The sequence below is a fragment of the Symphodus melops genome (assembly GCF_947650265.1).
Source record: "Symphodus melops genome assembly, chromosome: 1".
Taxonomy (NCBI): Eukaryota; Metazoa; Chordata; class Actinopteri; order Labriformes; family Labridae; genus Symphodus; species Symphodus melops.
The window spans coordinates 7859066-7880494 of record NC_136691.1 but is presented as its reverse complement, the minus strand read 5'-3'; the positions used below and the strand labels follow the sequence as shown (position 1 = coordinate 7880494).

The 21429-nt window shown below is 39.3% G+C and overlaps 1 protein-coding gene across 1 annotated transcript; it reads left to right on the top strand.

Annotated features, from left to right (window-relative positions):
- Nucleotides 1–1197: 1197 nt before the first annotated feature.
- Nucleotides 1198–16918, top strand: apobb.1 (apolipoprotein Bb, tandem duplicate 1; the record flags this gene model as incomplete). The annotated part of the gene is made up of 28 exons (XM_079370968.1): nucleotides 1198–1281; nucleotides 1611–1643; nucleotides 1769–1881; nucleotides 1969–2114; nucleotides 2338–2485; nucleotides 2596–2748; nucleotides 3075–3199; nucleotides 3309–3394; nucleotides 3486–3930; nucleotides 4057–4171; nucleotides 4327–4473; nucleotides 4562–4773; nucleotides 5066–5261; nucleotides 5354–5533; nucleotides 5642–5845; nucleotides 5951–6118; nucleotides 6220–6425; nucleotides 6699–6881; nucleotides 6972–7102; nucleotides 7204–7414; nucleotides 7503–7675; nucleotides 8173–8333; nucleotides 8418–8527; nucleotides 8615–8988; nucleotides 9236–15256; nucleotides 15349–15460; nucleotides 15646–15823; nucleotides 15923–16918. Exons 1-28 carry the CDS (start codon nucleotides 1227–1229, stop codon nucleotides 16916–16918), a joined length of 11382 nt encoding a protein of 3793 aa, XP_079227094.1. The 5' UTR covers nucleotides 1198–1226.
- Nucleotides 16919–21429: the final 4511 nt, after the last annotated feature.

The following is a 21429-nucleotide window of genomic DNA, read 5'->3' as shown; positions in this document are numbered from 1 at the left end:
ATGATATCCAAATTCCAAATGTGTTGCCACTTTTTTCATTTTGACCTGTGGAAGTGGAAGCAATAACAAGCATCCAACTCTTTTACAATACTCTGCTGTAAGTAACATCAGTCATTTTTCACTGTACGGACTAGCCACATTCTGATTGAAGAAAAAAAGGAAAGCATAATGTTTTTAATAATAATAATAATAATAATAATAATAATAATAATAATAATAATGTTTAATGTTGCACGTTAATGTTGACTATAACTGATAAATAACTAAATAACATGTTCGAAACCAACACTGAGAGATTCAGCAAACATTTATATAACAGAGAAAAAGCTGCTTTATAATGGTTTCTTTCTTGTCTATATCATCAACGGATAATGCAGCTGATAAGTTTATCACGTTTCATCTGGAGATGGGACTTTGTGTTTGTGGCACGCCTGGATCACTCAGTGTTTGCTAATGAGAGCCTATCAATAACCTAATTCACAAAGGTGCCGAAAGCCTGTAAAATTCAATGATTGACATGACATTTTTACAGCAGAACTTCTGCTGGATCACTGATGTTTAAAACACTGAGACCTTTTTTTTATTATTATTATCTAAGCCTAATTACCTGCTAATATGTATACAGTGGCAATTTAAATATTATTACAAAGACAAAAAAGTCCCTTTTGCACCATTCTGTACAATAAAAACATGTATAATAGGAATTATAATAAAATAAAGCAATTATTTATTTAACAGATGCAAGTGTTCTATCTGTTAAATGGACAACAACAAGAATTAGACCTACACATGTCTGCACATCATTGATAATAACAGAGCAACGCAGCATTATGAAGACAGTCTCTATATGATAAGAGTAACTTTTAATTTGATTAAATCCAACATTATATGCATTGTAATATCTAATGAGTATCACAACATAGCTAAAATGCATGTTTGACAAATTAAAAAAAAATCATGTATTCTGAAAAATTCTTCAAGATTTACCATTGCTGACCAGTTTTGTAGGCCTGTGCTTTGTAACATGTATGTCCCTTTAAACCTTTTGCCTTTGTCCTTCCACACAGGAGGGTGGAGTGGACTTTGAGCGTTCAAAGCACTGTCTGTGCCTCCTAGTCGACTGAAAGAGCCCAGCTGAGGGTATAAAAGCCCAGAGCTGGAGCTAAGAAATCAGTCTCGCCTGAGTACTCGCCGACTTCAAGGGAGAGAGCTTAAACTAACCCATCATGGGGGATTCTAAGCTCTGCCTGTTGCTGCTCCTCAGCACATCTGCCTTGGCCTGTGAGTAAATCTAAGGATATGTGTCTTTGAAATTGTACCTGGCTGAGTGGTTTTTTTGGGACTTTTTTTTTTTTTTTTTTGCTTAATGTGATCACTCCTGTTGTGCATCAATAATCAAAGGAACATGTCAAAAATGGCATTGTATTTTTCTTAAAGCTTTAAACCATTTGCTAAATTGAATTCAAAATGTAGGAATCTGTCATAAAATTGAAAATTATTGACAAGTGAAACATGATCCAATGGTATTTTTACTAAGGACATAATGTTTAATGTCACCCCTTTTTGTTATCGTACAACGTGTTATGTAAAATGTCATATTTTTTATACAGTTGCCCAAGATGAAGATCAGCCAACCTGCCTGCGTGAGTTACAAAGGTTTATCCTCTACGACCATGCTCATGTTAACTGTGTTTACATCCAGTCTAAACCCTAACAATATTGGACCAGGAGCTAATAGAAGGCTTTTAACACTTATTTTCCTATCTAGTTGCCAAACGGTACAAGACCCTGCACAAGTATGTATACCAGTATGAAGCTGAATCTTTGAATGCCATCACCGGAGCCTCACAGCTTAAGAACGGACCCAAAGGCGTTTGCACGGTATGAGTAAGCTCTTGGACAAAAGGATTTTTTCTCATAACATCTTTATTGAGGATGAATTAGTTAAAACAATTCTTTATCTCACAGGTTGAGATTGAAGTACCTCAGACCTGTAGTTTCATTGTCCGCACCACTGGCTGTAGCCTGAGTGAGGTGGTTGACATGGATGCAGAGGGCAACCCTGTGTTCGGTCCTGCTCCCAGCTCTGATGCCTTTGCTGCTGAAATGGAAAAGTAAGATACTCTGACGGTTTTCTATTATGACACTTCTAATTTCATAAGCACAAATCAAGCTATATTTGCTTTTGGAGGTTATTGTAAAAGTCTTGTCTTTAGACAACCAGCAGAACTTTGTATTTCCATTTATATCTTCTTTAAATCTTTCATCTCAAATCTGATACGTTTGTTGATTTGGCCCAGGCAAATTTGAATTAAAATGTTGTCCATTTTGTTTTAGATATCCTCTGAAGGTTGTGGTTGAGGGAGTGTATGATGTGAAACTGTACCCTGAAGATGGTGAGACAACAACCACCCTAAACATCAAGAGGGGTATCATCTCTGCCCTGGCTGTGCCTCTGCTGGAAGAGGACAAGAACAAGAACATGGTACATTCACTAACTAAGAAACTCGTACACAACGCAAACCATGCTGTTATTTCTAGTTATACAAATAACTGTATTATATTCTAAATGTGTTCTCTAATCTTTCATTTTAGCCCACTATCCACGGCAAGTGCAAGACCCTCTACACTGTCAACGCTAGAGAGGACATTGTCACTGATATCAGCCTCACCAGGGATCTGTCCAGATGCGACAAATTTGTTCCACTCAGAGCTTACACCAGCCCTCTGGCACTTATCCGTAGCATGGTAAGACATTCAAACTGCATTGTCCACAGTAACAACATGAACTTTTTAAGTTAGCATTAAATCTTATAAAATAGAGTTCGGAAAGTAAATTATTTCAATTAAATGTATCCGTCAAATGTCAGTTTGGCTGTTGAAAATCATTAATGTGGCATACTGTAGCTCTGAAAACTCAAACTTTATGGCATGAAAATCCAAGTTAAATAACTTTACTGAACTGTGAAATATTTTGATTGACAAGTAATGAATTGGAAGCATGCATGTTTAGATTGTTTGTGTTACTAAATCCCCTACAACACACTAATCAAACACGTTTTTGTCCATTTCAGAACTACCCTATGTCTAAGCTGATCACAAGCACTCAGGCTTGCAACTACAAGTTTGACAATGAGAAGAAACACATGACCTCCGGCTCCTGCACTGAGAAACACATCCTCATTCCCTTCTCACACAAGTGAGTCTTAGCTTTCATATGAAAACCTTTTAAAAGAAAATGCTATTTGTTCCATTGTGTTTGTATGACAAGAAATCTATACATTTCTAAACATGTTGTCTCCTTACAGGGGAGAATATGGAGTGACCAATGTTGGAAAGCAAGAACTGACTCTTCTTGAGGTTACTCCTTACAATGAGAGGGTCTTTGAAACAAGTATGGTGTTTGTCTAAACTTTATTGGTTTATTTATGGGTAATTGATATCGAAACATGTATAAAAATATTTCATTTTTTGTTTTATTAAAGGTAACATTGTCAAGGGTCTTCACATGGAGACTGTTGAGGATAAGAGTGTTATCCAGGATAAAGATGCAGGTCTGAAACTCCTCAGAGAATTGGCAACTCTTCCTGAGAATGAGAGTGACAGAAGGGGCGACCTTTTCCAAAAACTTGTCGCCATCGTCCGTGGAATGAAGACCGAGACTCTGAGTCCCGCCATTCCTGAAGCCCTTGCTGTGTCCCGTGTCCTGACCTACCAGGTTCTCGCTCAGTGTGGAACACCTGAGTGCAGCAGTGCCATCATGCAGATCTTCAGGACTCTTGACACCTCTTCACTCGAGGTTGATGCTGGTGTGTTTGCATTGGGACTCTTGTCCAATCCTTCTCCCCTGCTGATCAATGACATGCTTGAGATGGCCAAATACAAGGCTAGCAAGCCAATCATGTATGCCCTGAGCAATGTTGTCAAGAGGTGAGTGAATTCAACCGAGTTATATTTCAGATTAAATAAATAACATTTCATTTTGGTCTTTTTTTTTTTTTTTACAGTGAGCTACAAAGGTTATTTGTGTTAAATATGTTTAATTTTTTGAAACAGATTCTACAAAGCTGAGGAAAAAATGATCCCTGAGATACACTCTGTTGCTGAGTTCATGGCTGCACAATTGGGAGACTGCACTGGTGACAAGGACACCACTTTCATGACATTGCGGGTAGGAGTCTAAACCAATTGGCCAAATTTGTTTTGTAATTACTGTTATTATTCTTATTTATCATATTGGAAGGCAGAGCAACAAAGGAAAAAAAACGGAACATCCATAATAATGTCCACCCATTGATGGAATGACAATTTTGGTTTCTATAATAGGTTATTGGAAACATGGCTGCAGCTGTGGGACCTGCCAGTCCTGCACTCAGAGCTGCTGTGATCCAGTGTGTTAACCAACCTGAAGCTTCCCTGGCCGTGCAGGAGGCCGCCATCCAAGCATACAGACTCACCCCAGTCCCTGCGGAGGCATGTCAAATTATGCAAAGGCTTTCAAAGAATGTGCGGGCTATGAAATTGACTATATATTCATTTGATAAATCTTGTTTATTCACAGGGCAGAGAGGTTCTGATGCAGGTGCTTCTGGATGGTGCAAGTCCCATGCAAAAGCGTATTGCTGCATATCTGGTACTTATGAAGGACCCCATGCCCAATGAACTCGAACAGCTGGCGGCTGCTTTGCCCAATGAGCAGGACCAACAAGTCAAGAGCTTTGTTATCTCTCATGTGACCAACATTTTGTCCTCAACTGAACCAGAGACCCTTGAGTAAGTAAAAGAAGGAGTTGAAGGTTTATATTTGTAGTTTTCAAATGTGTTACATTGCAAGGTATTTGTACATTTATGAATAATGTAAAACAGAGTAAGGTCTTCAACCTCATCTTTTGTAATATCATATAACAAAGAGTATGGTATTTGACCTTCTCTTTTGTGAAGTGTCTTGCATTAACATTTGCTATAAATTGACACTATACAATAAAAGATTGATTGAGTTATACTGCACAGTCTGGAAATGATCAGCAGCAAAAAATAAAGAGTAACATTTCTTTCTTTCTCCCAGACTGAGGCGCAGAATTCTCGATGCCCTGCAAGGTAACGAAATTGGAAGCCCAATGGATCCCACCAAGTTTTCTCGCAACTATAAGATCGGATCTCTTGAGGGTAACATGATCTTTGAGGGTACCAGTTACCTGCCGAAGGAGGTCATGCTTGAAATGACTCTTAAGGCCTTTGGATATGACATTGACATGATGGAGGTAAACAACTTGAACAATATACTGCAAAATGTTGCTTTAAGACAACACTGTCATGAGCTAAGTTGAGACGGAAAAATTTGCACCCTTTTCAGATTGGTATGGAGGGCAAAGGATTTGAGCCAACTGTTGAAGCCCTGTTTGGAGAAGATGGATTCTTCCCCGACATTGCCTTGAAGACAATGTACTTTGTCTCCGATAACATGCCACTCAGAGTCAATGAGATCCTGAAGAACATGGTGCCTGCCTTGAAGAAGGACAGGATGAAGAGACAGGTATGCAAATAAATCTGTTTGGCTCACATTATATAATAAACTTGTAATTACGATGACTGTTTCCACAAGGGATATATCGCATAATAGACGGTGAACCTCTATGTTTAGGCCACACAAAATCTAATGAGAGACATTGGACGCAATCTCAACAAACTTGTGAGGGAACTCAGGACAGCAGAGTCTCCTGAAGCAATGGTTTATCTGAGACTTCTGGGTAATGAGCTGGGATACCTGAAGACAAATGAAATGGAGGAGATGGCTTACTCTGCCGCCATGATGATTGACAGCATGTTCAAGATGTTCCCAACTGATGTAAGGAAGGTTTTTGTTAGTTTCATCAATAATGGAACCCTCTCAATTAAAAAAGTCAACAATATTAAGGATTTAAAATTGATATATATGTTTTCTTTGCAACAGCTTGTGAAGGCATTGATGACCAAGGCTGACAACACAATCTTTGCCCATTACATCTTCATGGACAATGAGTTCTTCTTGCCTACTACCACTGGTGTGCCTCTGAGGATTGCACTGTCTGGTACTTTTACCCCTGGCATCAAGGGTGGACTTAAGATTTCTCCTGACATGGTAGGCATTAAATAAAACTCTAGGTTAAACAGACAGCTAATGATAAAGAATTCAGGGAAACAAATAAAAACAATTGACCTATGTCTGCTGTATTTCCACAGAGTGAAGTTACCTTCATGCCCTCTGCTGGCATTGAGTTTGACACCAGGATTGGTTCATACATCCCTGAATATGTCACGTCTGGATTGGAGATGCACACCAGCATATTCCACGAGAGTGGTCTCAGTGCCAAGATCTCCCTGGCCCGTGACAATGTCAAGCTGACAATCCCTGCTCCAGTGCATCCAATGAAGCTCATCAAAATAACGTAAGTTTGGGTACAACTTTGAGTTATTCTGGTTCCACATCGCTATGATGGGGCAGACAAAAACTTTAAAAGAAGAAAGAAACCTACAGCCGGTGATTGAAAAATAGTTAATGATGCAACTAATAAGAAATATAGCCTGAAGAAGGAAAGAAGGAAAAAAAGAATCGAAAATGATTTGATCAGAGGAATCATAGCCTCAAAAAAATAATTCAAGGGATCCTGTTAACCTAACTTCAATGGTAAACAATCAATGTCTTCACAATTGAACTACAGAAACAACTTGGTGGCAGTGACTGGATCAGCAGAGGTGACCATCCCTCCTACAGTGACGGACAAGGTTGACGTCAGTGAGTGCACTCCCTTCTTCGCTGGAATGAAATACTGCACTGCTCTACAGTACACAGATGCTTTCTCTCAAGAGACAACCCCTTACTTCCCCTTTACTGGAGACAGCAAGTAAGCAAAACTTTGTAAACCAAAGAAAAATCATTTCAGTTGTTCAAATGAAATACATTTGAAGATTGAATTCATTTAATCAATCCACAGATTTGTCATTGAACTCCACCCAACTGGTGAAATCACTGAGTATACAGCTACCGTTGCCTACGAGCTCCTCAGGGAGGGAGAAGAGGGTCGGCAGAAAGTTGACTCTCTGAAGTTTGTTCTGAGAGCTGAAGGTAATGGACAACATTTTATAATGAGTCTTGTTCATTACAAACTTAATTTGGATCAGTTTGTTAAATTGTTTTATTGTATTCTATTGGCTGGTCAACAACAGGTGCAGAGCCAACTGAAGCCACAGCAATGATGAAATATAACAGAAGGAAGAATGTAATCACAGCTGACATCCAGATCCCTGACTACGATGTTGAGGCTGGACTCAGGCTGGGTGTTGTTGATGGAAGCACCAAGGGCAAAGGAACCCACTCAATCTCTCTTGACTTAATAAACAAGAACATCCCTCAGCTGTCCCTGGTTGGACGTGCCAAGTAAGAAACCGACCACAAACTCTCTAAATTTAAAATGAATGTGTCGATGATAACTGAGAGCACACTAACTGCTTGTTATGTGTTTCAGACTTATGGCCATGAAAGAAGGTATGCTTCAAGTCCAACTTCTTGTTCCCTCCATCAATGCTGACGCCACCATCACAGCAAACCTGAAACGTGAGGAGGAGATGGAATTGGGCCTCAAGAGTGAAATCAAGGTCATGGGTGCCACATCTGAGCAGGAAATCGCAATGAAATATGGTAATTTATTGTCACCCTTTTTTTTATAATATACTATTACAATTTACTTTCCTGCTCTTGGAAAGGTTTATATACCCTTGGATCATCACTTAAATATATAACCATGGACAGGCATTGGTGAAAAAAGGGATGTATGATAAAAAGGGGTGGGGGCGCTGGTGGCGCAGTGGATAGTGCATGCATCCCCAACCATCGAAGCTATAGTCCTCACGCGAGCGGCCCGGGTTCACGCCTGGCCTGTGGCTCCTTTCCCATATGTCTATCCCAACTCTTTCTCCTTGATTCCGTCTCTATCTACTGTCCTTCCTCTGTAATAAAGGTGCAAAAATGCTTTAATCAATAGAATGATGAGAAAGTTGGCAATATCTCAGCACAAACATAAAATACAATTTGGCTGAAATTAATATAGATTTTTCATGAATTATGCTTAACATTCTCAAAATGCCGCTGGTATGAAATATGAACATTCCTGTTGAATAACCTTCCTGTTTTTGTAGATGGTACCAAGATCGAGGTTGAAGTCAAGTCTGATGTGAACACTGAGACAACCATCCTGCCAAAAGCAGATATCATTGACATGTATGGCAACCAGCTCCTTGACATGCAGGTGGGGCAGACTGACATGAAGGTCCGCCACATCTTGGTCAAGTTTGTGGAGGTATGAATCATGGATTTAACAGTCATTCATGTAATTTTGCTAGCATGTTGAAATATGCATAAAACGATGACATTTTTTTCTTAGGCGGCAAACAACTACATGGAACAGTATGGTGCTGATTTCCCTTACATTCAGAACTTCAGAGTGCCTGATATGCCTGAGATTTCCCTGCCAGAGAAACTATACCTAAATACGTAAGTGTAAAGAACTCAATGATTATGTTTGAAACACATGGAAAGGTTTTCTAAAACATTTATGCATTTTATATATTTTTTTAACAGCGAGGCAAAGGCTGTCTACTACTTCAACACTGAGCGCTTCATCATTTCTGTCCCTCTTCCTCTTGGTGGAAAGTCAACAGAAGAGCTTAACTTCCCACCAGCCTTGACCACACCAACTTTCTCTTTGCCCCAGTTTGGACTGGAGATTGTCTCCATGCAAATTCCTATCCCAGAGCTTGTTGTTCCCGAGAGCCTTACTCTGGCTATTCCTCTTTTTGGAAAAGCTGAGGTTTCAGCTCTGATGAAGAGCAACCTTTACAACCTGGAAGCCTCAATCGCTGCCGGAAAAGATGTTGTAGAGACACCAAGCTACTCAGCTAAGTTTGATGTGAGAGGAACTTCCCCACTGGACATTCTCTCAGTAAAGATTGACGGTATGTAGTTGATGCTATTCATTTGTTTGTAATATGTCAAGTTGTTATCCTCTAAGAATACAGATGTAAACGTAAGTTGGACTTGAATAGAGGGCTTTATTTCAGTTTCAAATATACAGTGTTCTCTGATAACACTAAACTACTTTATTTTGTATATTACTGTATTTGTATATTTCAAAAATGATAATTAGAAAATACTGAGCAATTAATAGTTAACGTATTATTTCCTGTCTTTCCTGTTATTTAGGCTCTGGAATGTTGGCCACTTCTGATTCCATCAAGGCTGAATTGAAAACCACTTTAGCTCATAAATTCATTGAGGCTAGTGTTAATATTATCGAAGATGCCACCATCACAGACAAAATTAATTTGAAAACCAGCAGCAAGATTGAAGTCACAAGCCCCCTTGGTCTCAATATTGTGCTGGGGCACACTGGTATGGCAGGAGTCAACACTGAAGAAATCTCTACTGACAGCAACCTTGAGGGAATGTTGAAGGTTGGACCCATGTATGGCAAGACCATTTCAACCCAGTCCTTCACAATCTTCCCATTCAGGCCAGAGGCCAAAATTGATTCCACTGTTCAGATTGAATCCACATTTGTCAAGGCCCAGAACACCATTGCAGCAAACCTTGCCAATGGTGAACTGTCAGTGGTTTCCAACACCAATGCCTTCGAAGACATTCTGACCAATGTTGCTGAGCTTTCCTTCAAAGATAGCAAGCTGTCACTTAAATGTGATACAAATGCCATGCCTCTTGGCATGAAGATCCGCAATCAGGCTGAGGCCGCTGCTGGAGCAGGCGAAGTCATTTTGAGAATTGAGACAAATACAGACTACACTGAAAACCGAGTTTACTCTCTAATGACTGCTTCCCTGAATACCAATGGTCTTACCCTGAACAGTGATGCCACCATGAAGCTCCTTGAGAATGAGGCAACTCACAAGGCTACTCTGACAATGAACAAGGATGGTTTGACAACAAGTGGAACCACCACCCTTCAGAGCCCCCTTACATTGGAAAACACCTTCAGTGCTGGGCTAGATGCTTCAAAGGCTTCTCTGTCTATAACCAACAAGGCTGTTATGCGTGACATTAAGTTTGATAATGCCAACACTCTGACAATTACACTCTCTAGCCTTGACTTCAACTCAAAGGCTGAAGCTACTGCAAGTGAGTATGCTGCTTACACTCATGATGTCATCGTCGACCTGAAACCCTACACAGCCTCTGCAAATGTAAACAACAACCTGAGACTTCTGGCAGCCAACTTCATCAATGAAGCCCAGCTAAAGGCAGAACTTTACAAAATGGATCTTACTGGACGCCTGAAAGCTATTTATGGCGAGGAAGAGATCAAGCACATCTATCAGGTAAATTATGCTGATATGGCTGCAATTGCAAAATGCAGCACTACTGGAAAATTCCTTGGAACACACATGAACCAAAACACTGAGCTTGAAGTTATTGGTCTTGCTGCCAGGATTACCAATGATGCCCGCTTCAACTCCCAGCCAATGCGCTTTGACCACACCATCCGTTGCAGCATTGTACCTTTTGATTTCAACCTTGATGCCATCTTTAACGCTGATGGAGACATGACCGTGTATGGAAAGCACAGTGGCCAGCTCTATGGCAAGTTCCTCCTTAAAGCACAACCTCTGGCATTTGCTAGCTCACATGAAAGCAGAGCATCCTTGACCCAGCAGCTAGAAAATGGCTTTTCTCTTGAGACAACCTTTGACAACAAGATGGATAATGTTCTATCACTCCAAGAGCAGAAGACCAGTTTCAGAATGAAATCAAAGGTGAATGAGCATGTTTTTAACCAGGATATGAGTATTTACAACACGGCTGAAAGAACAGGAATTGAGGTTTCCAGTGCCATCCTCTCAAACATCCTCAACACTGAATCCGCAGAGAACCAGGAATTTGCCATCTCCGCCTTCCTCAAGTATGACAAGAACACAGATAGTCATATAATTCAGCTCCCTCTCATGGAGAATCTGCCTGTCTTGTTGGAAAGCATCAAGCGCTTTGTCGTGTATGCTGGAGAAGCACTGCAAGGTTTCGTCAACAATCAGGAGGTAAGAGCAAAACTTGAGGCTCTTCCACAATATGTAGATGAATTTCTTACTCAATTGAATATAGAAGACAAGGTTTATCAGCTGAAGGAGTATTTAAGTGACTTTTCACAGAAAGTTGTCTCCATGGAGGATGTGGAAGCCTTATTGAGAAATTTCAAAGCAACTTTTGAGAAATTGCTGTCAGATCTCAGTGTTTACATCCAACACTTTGCATTTATGATAAAGGACATTATTGTCAACGGCATCCTTCCTGAAAACCTTATTCAGACAATCCAACAGCAGTTGATTGCCTTTAATGAGGAATATGACATAAGGGCCATGGTTGTGCACTTCATTGATACCGTCTCTGCGACGATCCAGCAGATTGACCTGGAAAAACTGAAGGACAGCAGCATTGCCTTCCTGAATGATTTTGAAGCCCAGTTTGAAATCAAGGCTAAATTGCAGACAGTAATGAGTTATATTAAAGAACGCATTGAGGCCTTTGACATGGAAGTATTTGTTGCTGAGCTGAGTAACATTGCATCTTTTGATCTTAAAGCTTGCATTGATAAACTAGTGAGTCAGATTCCCACAGAGATTTTCAGTGAAGTCACAGAGATGATCACAGAAGCCATTCAGGACCTTGACATCCTAGGAAAGATCAACACATTCTATGCCAAGATGAGGGAGCTGATCGTCAAGTTTGAGGCAGACAAAAAGATTCAAGCTATCTTGGAAAAGGTGGTGGAGCTCATCAAGCAATTCAAAATTGAGGAAACCATCAAGACTGTTACAACAATGGTAAAGGATGCAGACATTCCTGGACTATTTATGCAAGTCCTCCAGAACACCATCAACTACTTGAAGACAGCTAATGTTGAGAATGTGATTCAAAAACTGAACACAATTATCGATAACATTGTGAAATATCTGAATTCACTGGAGTATAATGATTTTGTGATAACTGCCAATGATTGGATCAAATCATACACAGATAAAGTGAACGAAGTGATCCGAACTCTTGAAATACCCCAGAAACTTGAGGCAACAAAGGATCTAGTCAACCTTTTCCTGTCCTCTGTTCAAGGCTTTATGGAAAGTTTAAGAGAAATCAGAGTTGCAGAGGTACTTAAATCTTTTAAGGACTTCATTGACCAGGTTGTGCTTGTTAACCTTCAGGGATTTGCTGAATTTGTAAAGCAGGCAATAACAAATTTCGACGTCAAAGCTGAGATCACAACTTATCTGGACCTTGTCAGCAAATACTATACAAAGGTCTTTACCATCATCTCTAACATGTTCACAAACACCATTGAGATGATAAAGACAGTGACACCCAATCAAAAAATCATCAGTGAGATTCAACAAATCATTGATGGGCTCTTTACTGAGCTAAAGAAGCTTGAGTTGAACACGCCATCTTTCAGCATTCCTTTCACAAATCTTGATGTGCCTTCAATGAAGTTCAGCATGGATAAACTTCAAGAGTTTGAAATCCCAACACAGCTTGACATTCCTGAGTTCACCATCCTGGGCTCCTATACAGTACATGCCACCACAATTTCAATTGATGACATCAAGCAGAGAATAATTGATCTTCTTGATTTCATTGTAAACTTTGACCTCAAAATGCTGGACATGGATGCTTTCTTTGGAGACCTGACTATGAACTACCTTCCATCAATGCCAGAGATAGCCTTCCCAGAAGTGATTCTTCCTGAGATTTCATTCCCTACCATCCCACAAGTTCCTCTAGAAAAACTTGTCAAGTCTCTTCAGGTTCCTGAGATCAAACTGCCAACCATTCCAAGTGAGCTTATGGTACCATGCTTTGGTAAACTCTATGGTGAAATCAAATTCAGCACTCCCATCTACACACTAAGGACATCTGGTGAGTTCCAGAACTCAACTGAAAGTGAAATGACACCTACCTTCACTGGATTCTTCTCATCTCAGGGCACATCACCAAATTTTGAAATTCTTAATTACAATGTTGACTCCACTGCTCGTATCGCAATCCCAAAAATGAGTCGTGTTGTTTTGGCAGAGACATTTAAGATGAACCATGTCGTTTTTGGAGTTGATCATCAAGCATCTGTAACTCTTTATGGCCTATCAGCCCAGGCCCAAGAAAAGACCACTGTAAAGGTTACGACTTCACCTTACTCAGCTGAATTTATGAACACAGCCTTTATTGCTATGGAAGGAGGAGTGTCTGCCTCTATTGATACAACCTACAATCATTTAGTGGACCTCCCAGTTTTTAATGTCAGAAATGAGGCCTCTATAAACCAGAAGGCAGTTGCGCGTCTCGATGGCTACACCCTGAGTCTTACAGCAGAAAATTCCGGCACTGGCAAGTTAAATGCTGAAGAAGGCACCCACAAGAGCAACTTGCATATGTCCATTACCCCCAGCATTGTCACTCTTACCTTCTCTGGAGACACAGACTCTTCTATCTTAAAGATGAAACAGCAAATTACAGCTGAGTTAGGCACCTTTACCTACTTTAAGTTTAATGTGCGCAATGAGGCAGAGGCCCCAGTTATCAAGAACAGCCTTTTGGTTGCATCTGGACATGCAAACCTTTATGACCTTAAAGTTGAGCTGAAAGCAAATCATGATACAGAACTATATGGGGCAGTCAGTGGAGTCCTATCCAATGGAATCAACATTGTAGCCCGTCCTGTGGAGTTTGTCTTTGAATTCCAAAACAAAGGAAATGCCAGAGTCAACATTTTCGAAGCTCTTACTGCTAAGATAGATCTGCAGAATGATTACACTGCCATCTTAAAACCTGAAAGCCAACAGATTAACACAGTCGCTTTGGCTCGTCTAAATCAGTACAAGATGTCCTACAATTTCACAGTTGATAATAATGAAAATGAGGCTGGCATCTTTGTTGCCTGTGAAAGTGAGGCAAATCTTGATTTCCTGACATCCCCCATCAGCATTCCTGAGCTTGACCTGCCTTTTGTCAATTTCCATACCCCAGCTATCAGTGATCTGAACTTGTATGAGGAAACTGGATTGAAGAACATTTTGACTACCACTGAGCAGACTGTAGATGTAGATGCCAAAGTTGTATACAAGAAGAGTCATGCTGCCCCACTTGTTGAAATGGGTCTTATCCAGATCCCCTCTGTGGGTAACCTGATCGCAGATATGTCTTTCAAGTCTGCTATCATTAATTTGAATGCCAATGCTGGACTGTTTGCTGAGGATGATCTTGTGTTCCGTCTGGGAGCTACCACAGCATCTGTGTTTGAGAGTCTAAAAGCCAAACTTGATGGCACCACCAGTCTCACCACAAAGAGAGGAATTAAGCTGGCCAATTCACTGTCCCTTGAAAATCAGCACATTGAAGGAACTCATGACAGCACAATCAGTGTTAACACTGAGACCCTTGAGGCTGCTGTGTCTGTGGCTACAGTTGCAAAGATTGCTCTGCCCATACTCAACCTGGAAGCAAACCAAAATCTGATTGCAGACACCAAAACCAAATTAAATGCTGTGTCCACCTTGACAATGAAGGGCAATTACAATGTTCCAGTGATAAAGGCTGTTGGAATGGCAGTGGCAGACCACAATCTGAAGATGGAGGGAACCTTTGAGTATGTTTCTGTGGAGTCATCCACAAAGGCAAATATGGATGGTACAGTGCTTGAAGACTATCTAGTTTTGGGAGTCCTTGATAATGAGGCTACTTTGTATCTTAATACCGATGGCCTACGATCCACCTTCAAGGTTATCGCTGACTCCAAATTTAACCATGGCACCACCAAAATATTTGGCATGGATGTAAATGAGAGTCTTGAAGTTGAAGCCTCCCTTAGCCGTGTGTATGCAGTGCTGAAGTATATCAGCAACAACGAGGCAAATGTGTTTGACTTCAGCACCAATGGAAAGCACACGGTCCAGGCTACAGTTGATCTTGCACCAATCTCTTCACTGGCTGCGGATATCGAGATTGTTTTGTCTCAGCCAACAAACTTTGGTGAATTCGTCATCTTTGGGAAAACTCTTGCTGCAGTAACACCTGCCAAGCAGAAGATTTCAACAAATGCCAGGTTTGCCAGCCCAGTTTACACTATCAACATGGCAGCTGATGTAGAAGGCATTGCTCCTATCTTCAAAGTCACCATGAAGTCATCTGCCACCTCAGTGCTTGTGCTCTTGGAATATGACATGGATGGTGAGTTGATCTAATTCCCTCAACAAATTTATTTTTTTCCAACGCAAGCATTGTTGAGCACTTAATCTATGAGAAATTATTTCATTCAACAGCTTCAACCACAACAAGCTTTGAGAATGAAGTTCTGAGCTGGATCAGCAAGCTCGTCCTGACACACACCGACTTGACCATGAATGTAAACCATGTTATAAGCCAAGCTTTGAGGTAAAACTCTATTTGTTCAAAAATATGTTAAATTATGACTAGTAAATACTAATCTAGAATTTTTTTGTCAAAGGCTCACCTTTACCCATGTATTTCAATGTGTAAACTATGTACCACATTCCTTCCTAAGAAATATCAGGTCATTAAATGACGGTAATCATCATTTGAAATGCTTTCTTTTCCAGCCACACCCTGAATGTGGACATCACCAGTCCTACCTTCACTGATATGAACATCCGTTATGCTGCTCTCAGAGATGGTATTAGTGCTTCAGTTTCTATCCCATCATCTGGCTTCCTTGGCCTTCAGTTCAGTGGCAGAGTACCATCTCAGATGAGTGCTAAAGTCTTTGGGCGTTATCCTGTGAGTATTATTAATATTTACTGTTTTGATATAATGTAAGGCCAATTATAATAATCAAAGTAAATCTATAATATTACATTTTTTCTTTCTGTTCAACAGTCTGCCCCAGAGGTTGATATTGACATCTTGGTCATTACATCAACTCCTCAAGATGCTGATAAGATGAACCTGCAGATTGCCTACAACATGGAGGCACCCAAAATAATGCTCTCTGAAATGAAGACGAGACTCCCTTCCATCATCGCTACATTCACAATGTTTGCAGACAAATACCAAATCACAAGCAACATTGAGAAAATTTGGAATACAGTTGTTAACCGAATTACCGAGGCCTACAATGCTGCAGTCAACTATGATGCTCAAATGAGCCAGCTATCAATCTTCTTCAGGAACATCATTGTCCAGTACCAACTTACTGTCCAGACCTTCCTGGATGCTGTCATCAAAGTCCTTAGAGAGACTCAGTTCAAACTGCCTGGTACTGATGAGATGACCACTCTCCCTGAAGCCCTTAAGAAGTTTACCAGCAGCATTGCTGCTATGCTAGATGTGACCATCCAGAGTATCTATGAGAATGTAGAGGTATACCTTAACTCCTTTGTTGAGATGATCAGTAATGTCAAAGTACGCATGCCAGTTGGTGATGCAGTTACTGTAGGCCAGGTCTTGGATCAGGTCAAATCAGCAGGCAAGCAAATCTTTGATGAACTGGTAGATTTTGTCAAAAATATGGAAAGTCTAGACACCATGCTTATAAAGATAGGTGAGACCCTGAAGGCTGTTGTTGAAAAATCGCAGGAGTTTGTTGACTCTGTCAAGTCTGACTATTTAGATGCAGTGTTCATTAACATCAATATCTTCTATCGCAACATTGTCACTGTCCTGAAGAGTGTTGTTGACCAGATCTCTGCCCTAACTTTTGAGCAGCTCAATAATTCATATGAATACATAATAGACATGGTCATTTATTTTGTGGACCAGATCAATAGCACTTTTTATGGTTTAATGCAGCAAGCTTCAGAGGAGGCTCAAACCTACATGAAAGTTAGTGATGGTAGGCTTGAAATTGTACTTCCAATTCCCTTCAAACAGTGAGGAACCCTTACAGATTGAAGCCCAAGTCCATAGGAAACACTACCATCTGTTCAAAACACATGCTTGAAATTATGGACAATTAGCTCTTTAGCCATATTTATAACAACCCCCAAATTTTAATCAAGATGGTTTATTGTGTGCAAACACTGAAATGTAATGTTCTCCTGAAATGCAACTTCATGTAAATGGTGGAAAGCCTCAATAAAACAACTAATACAATGTATTATATACTTGTCTGTTTTTCCTGCTGTATGGTGATTAGAAGCATCAGTGTAATGAAAAATTGACATACACATCAGAGAAACTTCAAATAGAATTCAAACACGATGGAAAGATATGTTTGTTAAGTGTGTTTGGTTCAACATTATACTCATTCAGAGAGTCCTCATGTTTGGAATGTTACATCGCCACATATGAAATCACGGATAGCCTAGACTGCATTCTGGAGGACAAAGTAGAGCTGAGGCTTCTTCATGTGCAACCCAGGTGAAATTTATTTACAAAATAACAACAAAAAAACAAGTGATTTAAAAAAAAAAACATGCCGGGCAGCATGTCACGCTGCACCTCTCCGTAGCCTCCTCCTTTGGCAGAGTGAGTGGGCTGATTTTATAACAGCTGGTCCTCATTGGGCTATACCAAAACAAACACAGGTAAGTATAGGTTTCCAGGACCATAAAAAAATCCAATTATTCCAAACATAAAACAGTGAATACACTTCCACAAACTTTTCTAACAAAATACATCTTTATTACTTTAGCAGTGAATCTATAAAATATACTAAGTTTAATAAAAATAAAATCAGGACACCCCTCCCACTCAGAGCATGTATGCAGTTTAAGAACAGCAGAAAAATGTTTTTCAAAGCATTCTGTATGGTGCAGCAACATTTGAGTAAATTTTTCAAAGTCATTAAAAGTCAACATATAGGCTACACAATGACATGTTTAAAGGTTCATGGTAATTTTAAAATATTAAAAGATTAAGATCTATTGTTATGTTCCATCTTGAAAAAGTCAGCACAACATGAAGAATCCCCAAATAACCCACTTCCCAAGCAGCCATGAAGAACATTTTAGAGCCTTAAATCAAAATATTATTTATTTCGATTACTTAAATCATGAACAACAATATAACATTGACAAAATGAATTAAATGGAGCTCTGCATTAGATTAGGCTGAATGTGGTTGTCCTGCATGCAAGCGGCCATCAGCTGATCTGAGAACCGCCCCAATGCCAACCAATCCATAGCGGTCTATTTAAACCATTGGGCCTCTCACTCCTGTTGCATCACATCCACTCTGCTGCTAGACACTACTGTGCAATTTCCCTCCACCAGTTTCAATCAGCACATTTTATACTGTATGAATTGTTTGCTTAGTATGTCTGCAAGATATACATATTACATTTACATTCAGGTTCTTTTCTGCATGTCCCCATGGAGGGAATTAAAGGTTTGCATGATCAGCAAAATCTGTGGCATGCTGCACCTACTGTATACTGCTGAGAGCTAAGAGCAGAACCATTACCGCCAAATACAAGTGTAAATAAGTGCTATTAAATGGTTAAATCCATCACAAGAGTCTTACTGACTGAACTAAAGACAAGGATGAATCGCTTTCCAAGCATAACAGACAAATTGGAGGCTAAATGGGTAAAACGAACTAACCTGATATATCAAGTAAAAGAAAAGACAGCCAACTTACCTCCCTAACTAACCATAACATGAAAAACAATGTTAAAGCAACAAGTGATTCACACGCCTCTAACACAGATTGAACTAAGAACGAAAAAACCAATGTGGCTCGGCCGGTTGGGAAAACAGAAAGGTGGGTTTCCCGCTGCACCACAGTAACGTTCTGGCTTTTATACATGGGGAGAGACCTGTATATGCTGCGTAGCACTAGGTGAAGCAGGCAAATGATCTGCAAATTTGCTCCTGGATCTTGCACACCAATTTACAGCCCGCAACACAGCATATAGAACAAATTACAACTCGCAGTCATAACATCTATATTCAGGTAAGCATTGTCAGATCATTCTTTGTGGGTTGAATTTGGATTTGTATGACAAGCGATCCAATCCCACTTATTTTATAGAGCACATTTAAATACAACGGAGTTGACCAACGTGCTTGGATGGATGGATGGATGGACGGATGGACAGATAGATAGATAGATAGATAGATAGATAGATAGATAGATAGATAGATAGATAGATAGATAGATAGATAGATAGATAGATAGATAGATAGATAGATAGATAGATAGATAGATAGATAGATAGATAGATAGATAGATAGATAGATAGATAGATACCATGTCTAGTTCTGCTGACCAGAAGTGACTGATCAGCAGAACTCAATGACCTCAATAAATAAGAAAATATTAAGGCCAAGCACGAGACAAACTGAGATATATTGGTCATCAATACCATGTCAAATTCTTATAGGATAATTCTTCATATTTAGAGGTCACTGAGCAACTTGAAATCTTGTCTTTTACATTGTATGAGGAAGGACCTTTCTGTTAGACGTCCATTCCTCCGTAGTGTTGCATGACGTGGCATCCGTTTGAGATGAAGACATCAACCGATCATCGCTTATCTGTCAGTCAACTTTAGCTGTTTATGTCAGTACAAATGCACACTATTATGTCTAATAAAATACACACAGTAAACACTAACAGTGTTAAGTCTGTGTGTGTTACTTGATAACTAACACCTACACATGAAGGACAACCTGCAGTAGCTTGTTGCTACAAGGACAAAGCAAGCACATGTAGATTGCTGATGAACGTTTTCATTGCCATCTAGTGGTGTTAGCTGTGAAATTTTCAACAGCTTTAATTGAAGGAAAAAGCTTAGTGAGAAACAATGATTTCCTGTAAGTGGTCAAATCAGAACATTGAGTCTGGCATGTTCAGAAGAGATGTTTTTTTTTTACGGTGGCCAGTAAGGATCAAACGCTCGGTCACTTATTTAAATGAAAATCGATGCTTAGTTGTTTTGCCTTTACTAGACAGCTTGGTACTATACTGGATATCTTCCTGGCCTTACATCCATAGTCATAAATATATATGAAAGTGAATCTTAACCGCTTAACTTTAACCTAAGTAAACTCACACTTCTTCATTTAAAATTTCCTGTTGTGTTATGCACAGGTGGGTTTGTTCCTTTCTTGTCTTTGGGGTGAATTTTATTTTAAAGAAAATATTTGAAATAAATACTTCAATCATCCCTGTTTCATCATCATTAAAATTGCTAACATTAATATTAGACATTTGAAATAAATACAAACCTAATAATAAAATAGACCAAAAGACAAGAGTAAAAAGAAAAAGTACGTCAACCAATAATTAAACAATGGAAGTAAAAGTTGGGGGAAATGTCCTATATAAGTGTAGGCAATGAGTGGCCTGGCAACATAAGCAAACAACCAACAACAACTGCTGGCCCATATTGTTTAATTGGTACTCAATTGGTGTAAAGAAGTAAATGACAGCAGCTACTTCACTAAGGTTTAAGAAATTGTCGTTAATATGGTTACAAGGCCTTGAATTGTCTTCTTTTCTTCTTCATATTGCAATTGACAATGTGTACCCTTGAAAAGTACCAACATGTGTCGATACACTTAGTACCACGATGAAAACATCAGTGTTTAACGATCAAGTATTTTCCCTAAAAGAGAAAAACCAACACACAGAAAGCACAACATTTTTCATAAAATCTCTACACAGCAGACATAGACTGTAGTCCAATGCTCCTTGATAACAAACAGTACAAGTTCAGTGTTAGAGGTCCTTATCAAAGGCCATAGGACAACTCCACGTTTTCTAGCTTGTGCTTTTAAGTAAGCGTTTCAGCTGATGTAATGCATGTATAGCTTTAAACTTTCTAAATCATGCAGAATTGAAAAACTTACAATAACGAATTTACAGGATTTATTTTAAATTAACTGTTGATTAGCAATATTAATCACTGACACATAATAATTTTAAATAAAGCATATTACTATAAGAATAAGTGACTCCATGGAAAGATTTTTTTAAAGAAATGAGTCTGGTAAAGTGTTGATGCAGATAAATTGACACAATCTTGTACAAACAAGTTGCCTGATTATTATTAAACTGAATATATATTGGACTATAAGTCATGATCTGTCAATGGATAAACTATAATAAATAAAATGATCTTAACTTTGAAATGATATCCAATAGTAGTGATGTCAAATTTGTACATTTTTCTATAATGTGTTTTTTATCTTCTTTTTTCATCATAGAGTACTTGTGCTTGTTTGTAATTTTAATAAAGCTGCATGCATTAAATCAAATGTTTCAACACAAAAACACAGATTTTAAAGCATCACATTCAGGGAAACTTCATGAGACTAGTTGCCTTTGTCCCTCCACACATACGTATATAATGGACTTTGGAGCTGAGACAGAACAGTATGTAATTCCCACCTACCTTGCTTTGAGAACACCTCCGGTATAAAAGGCATACAAGCAGG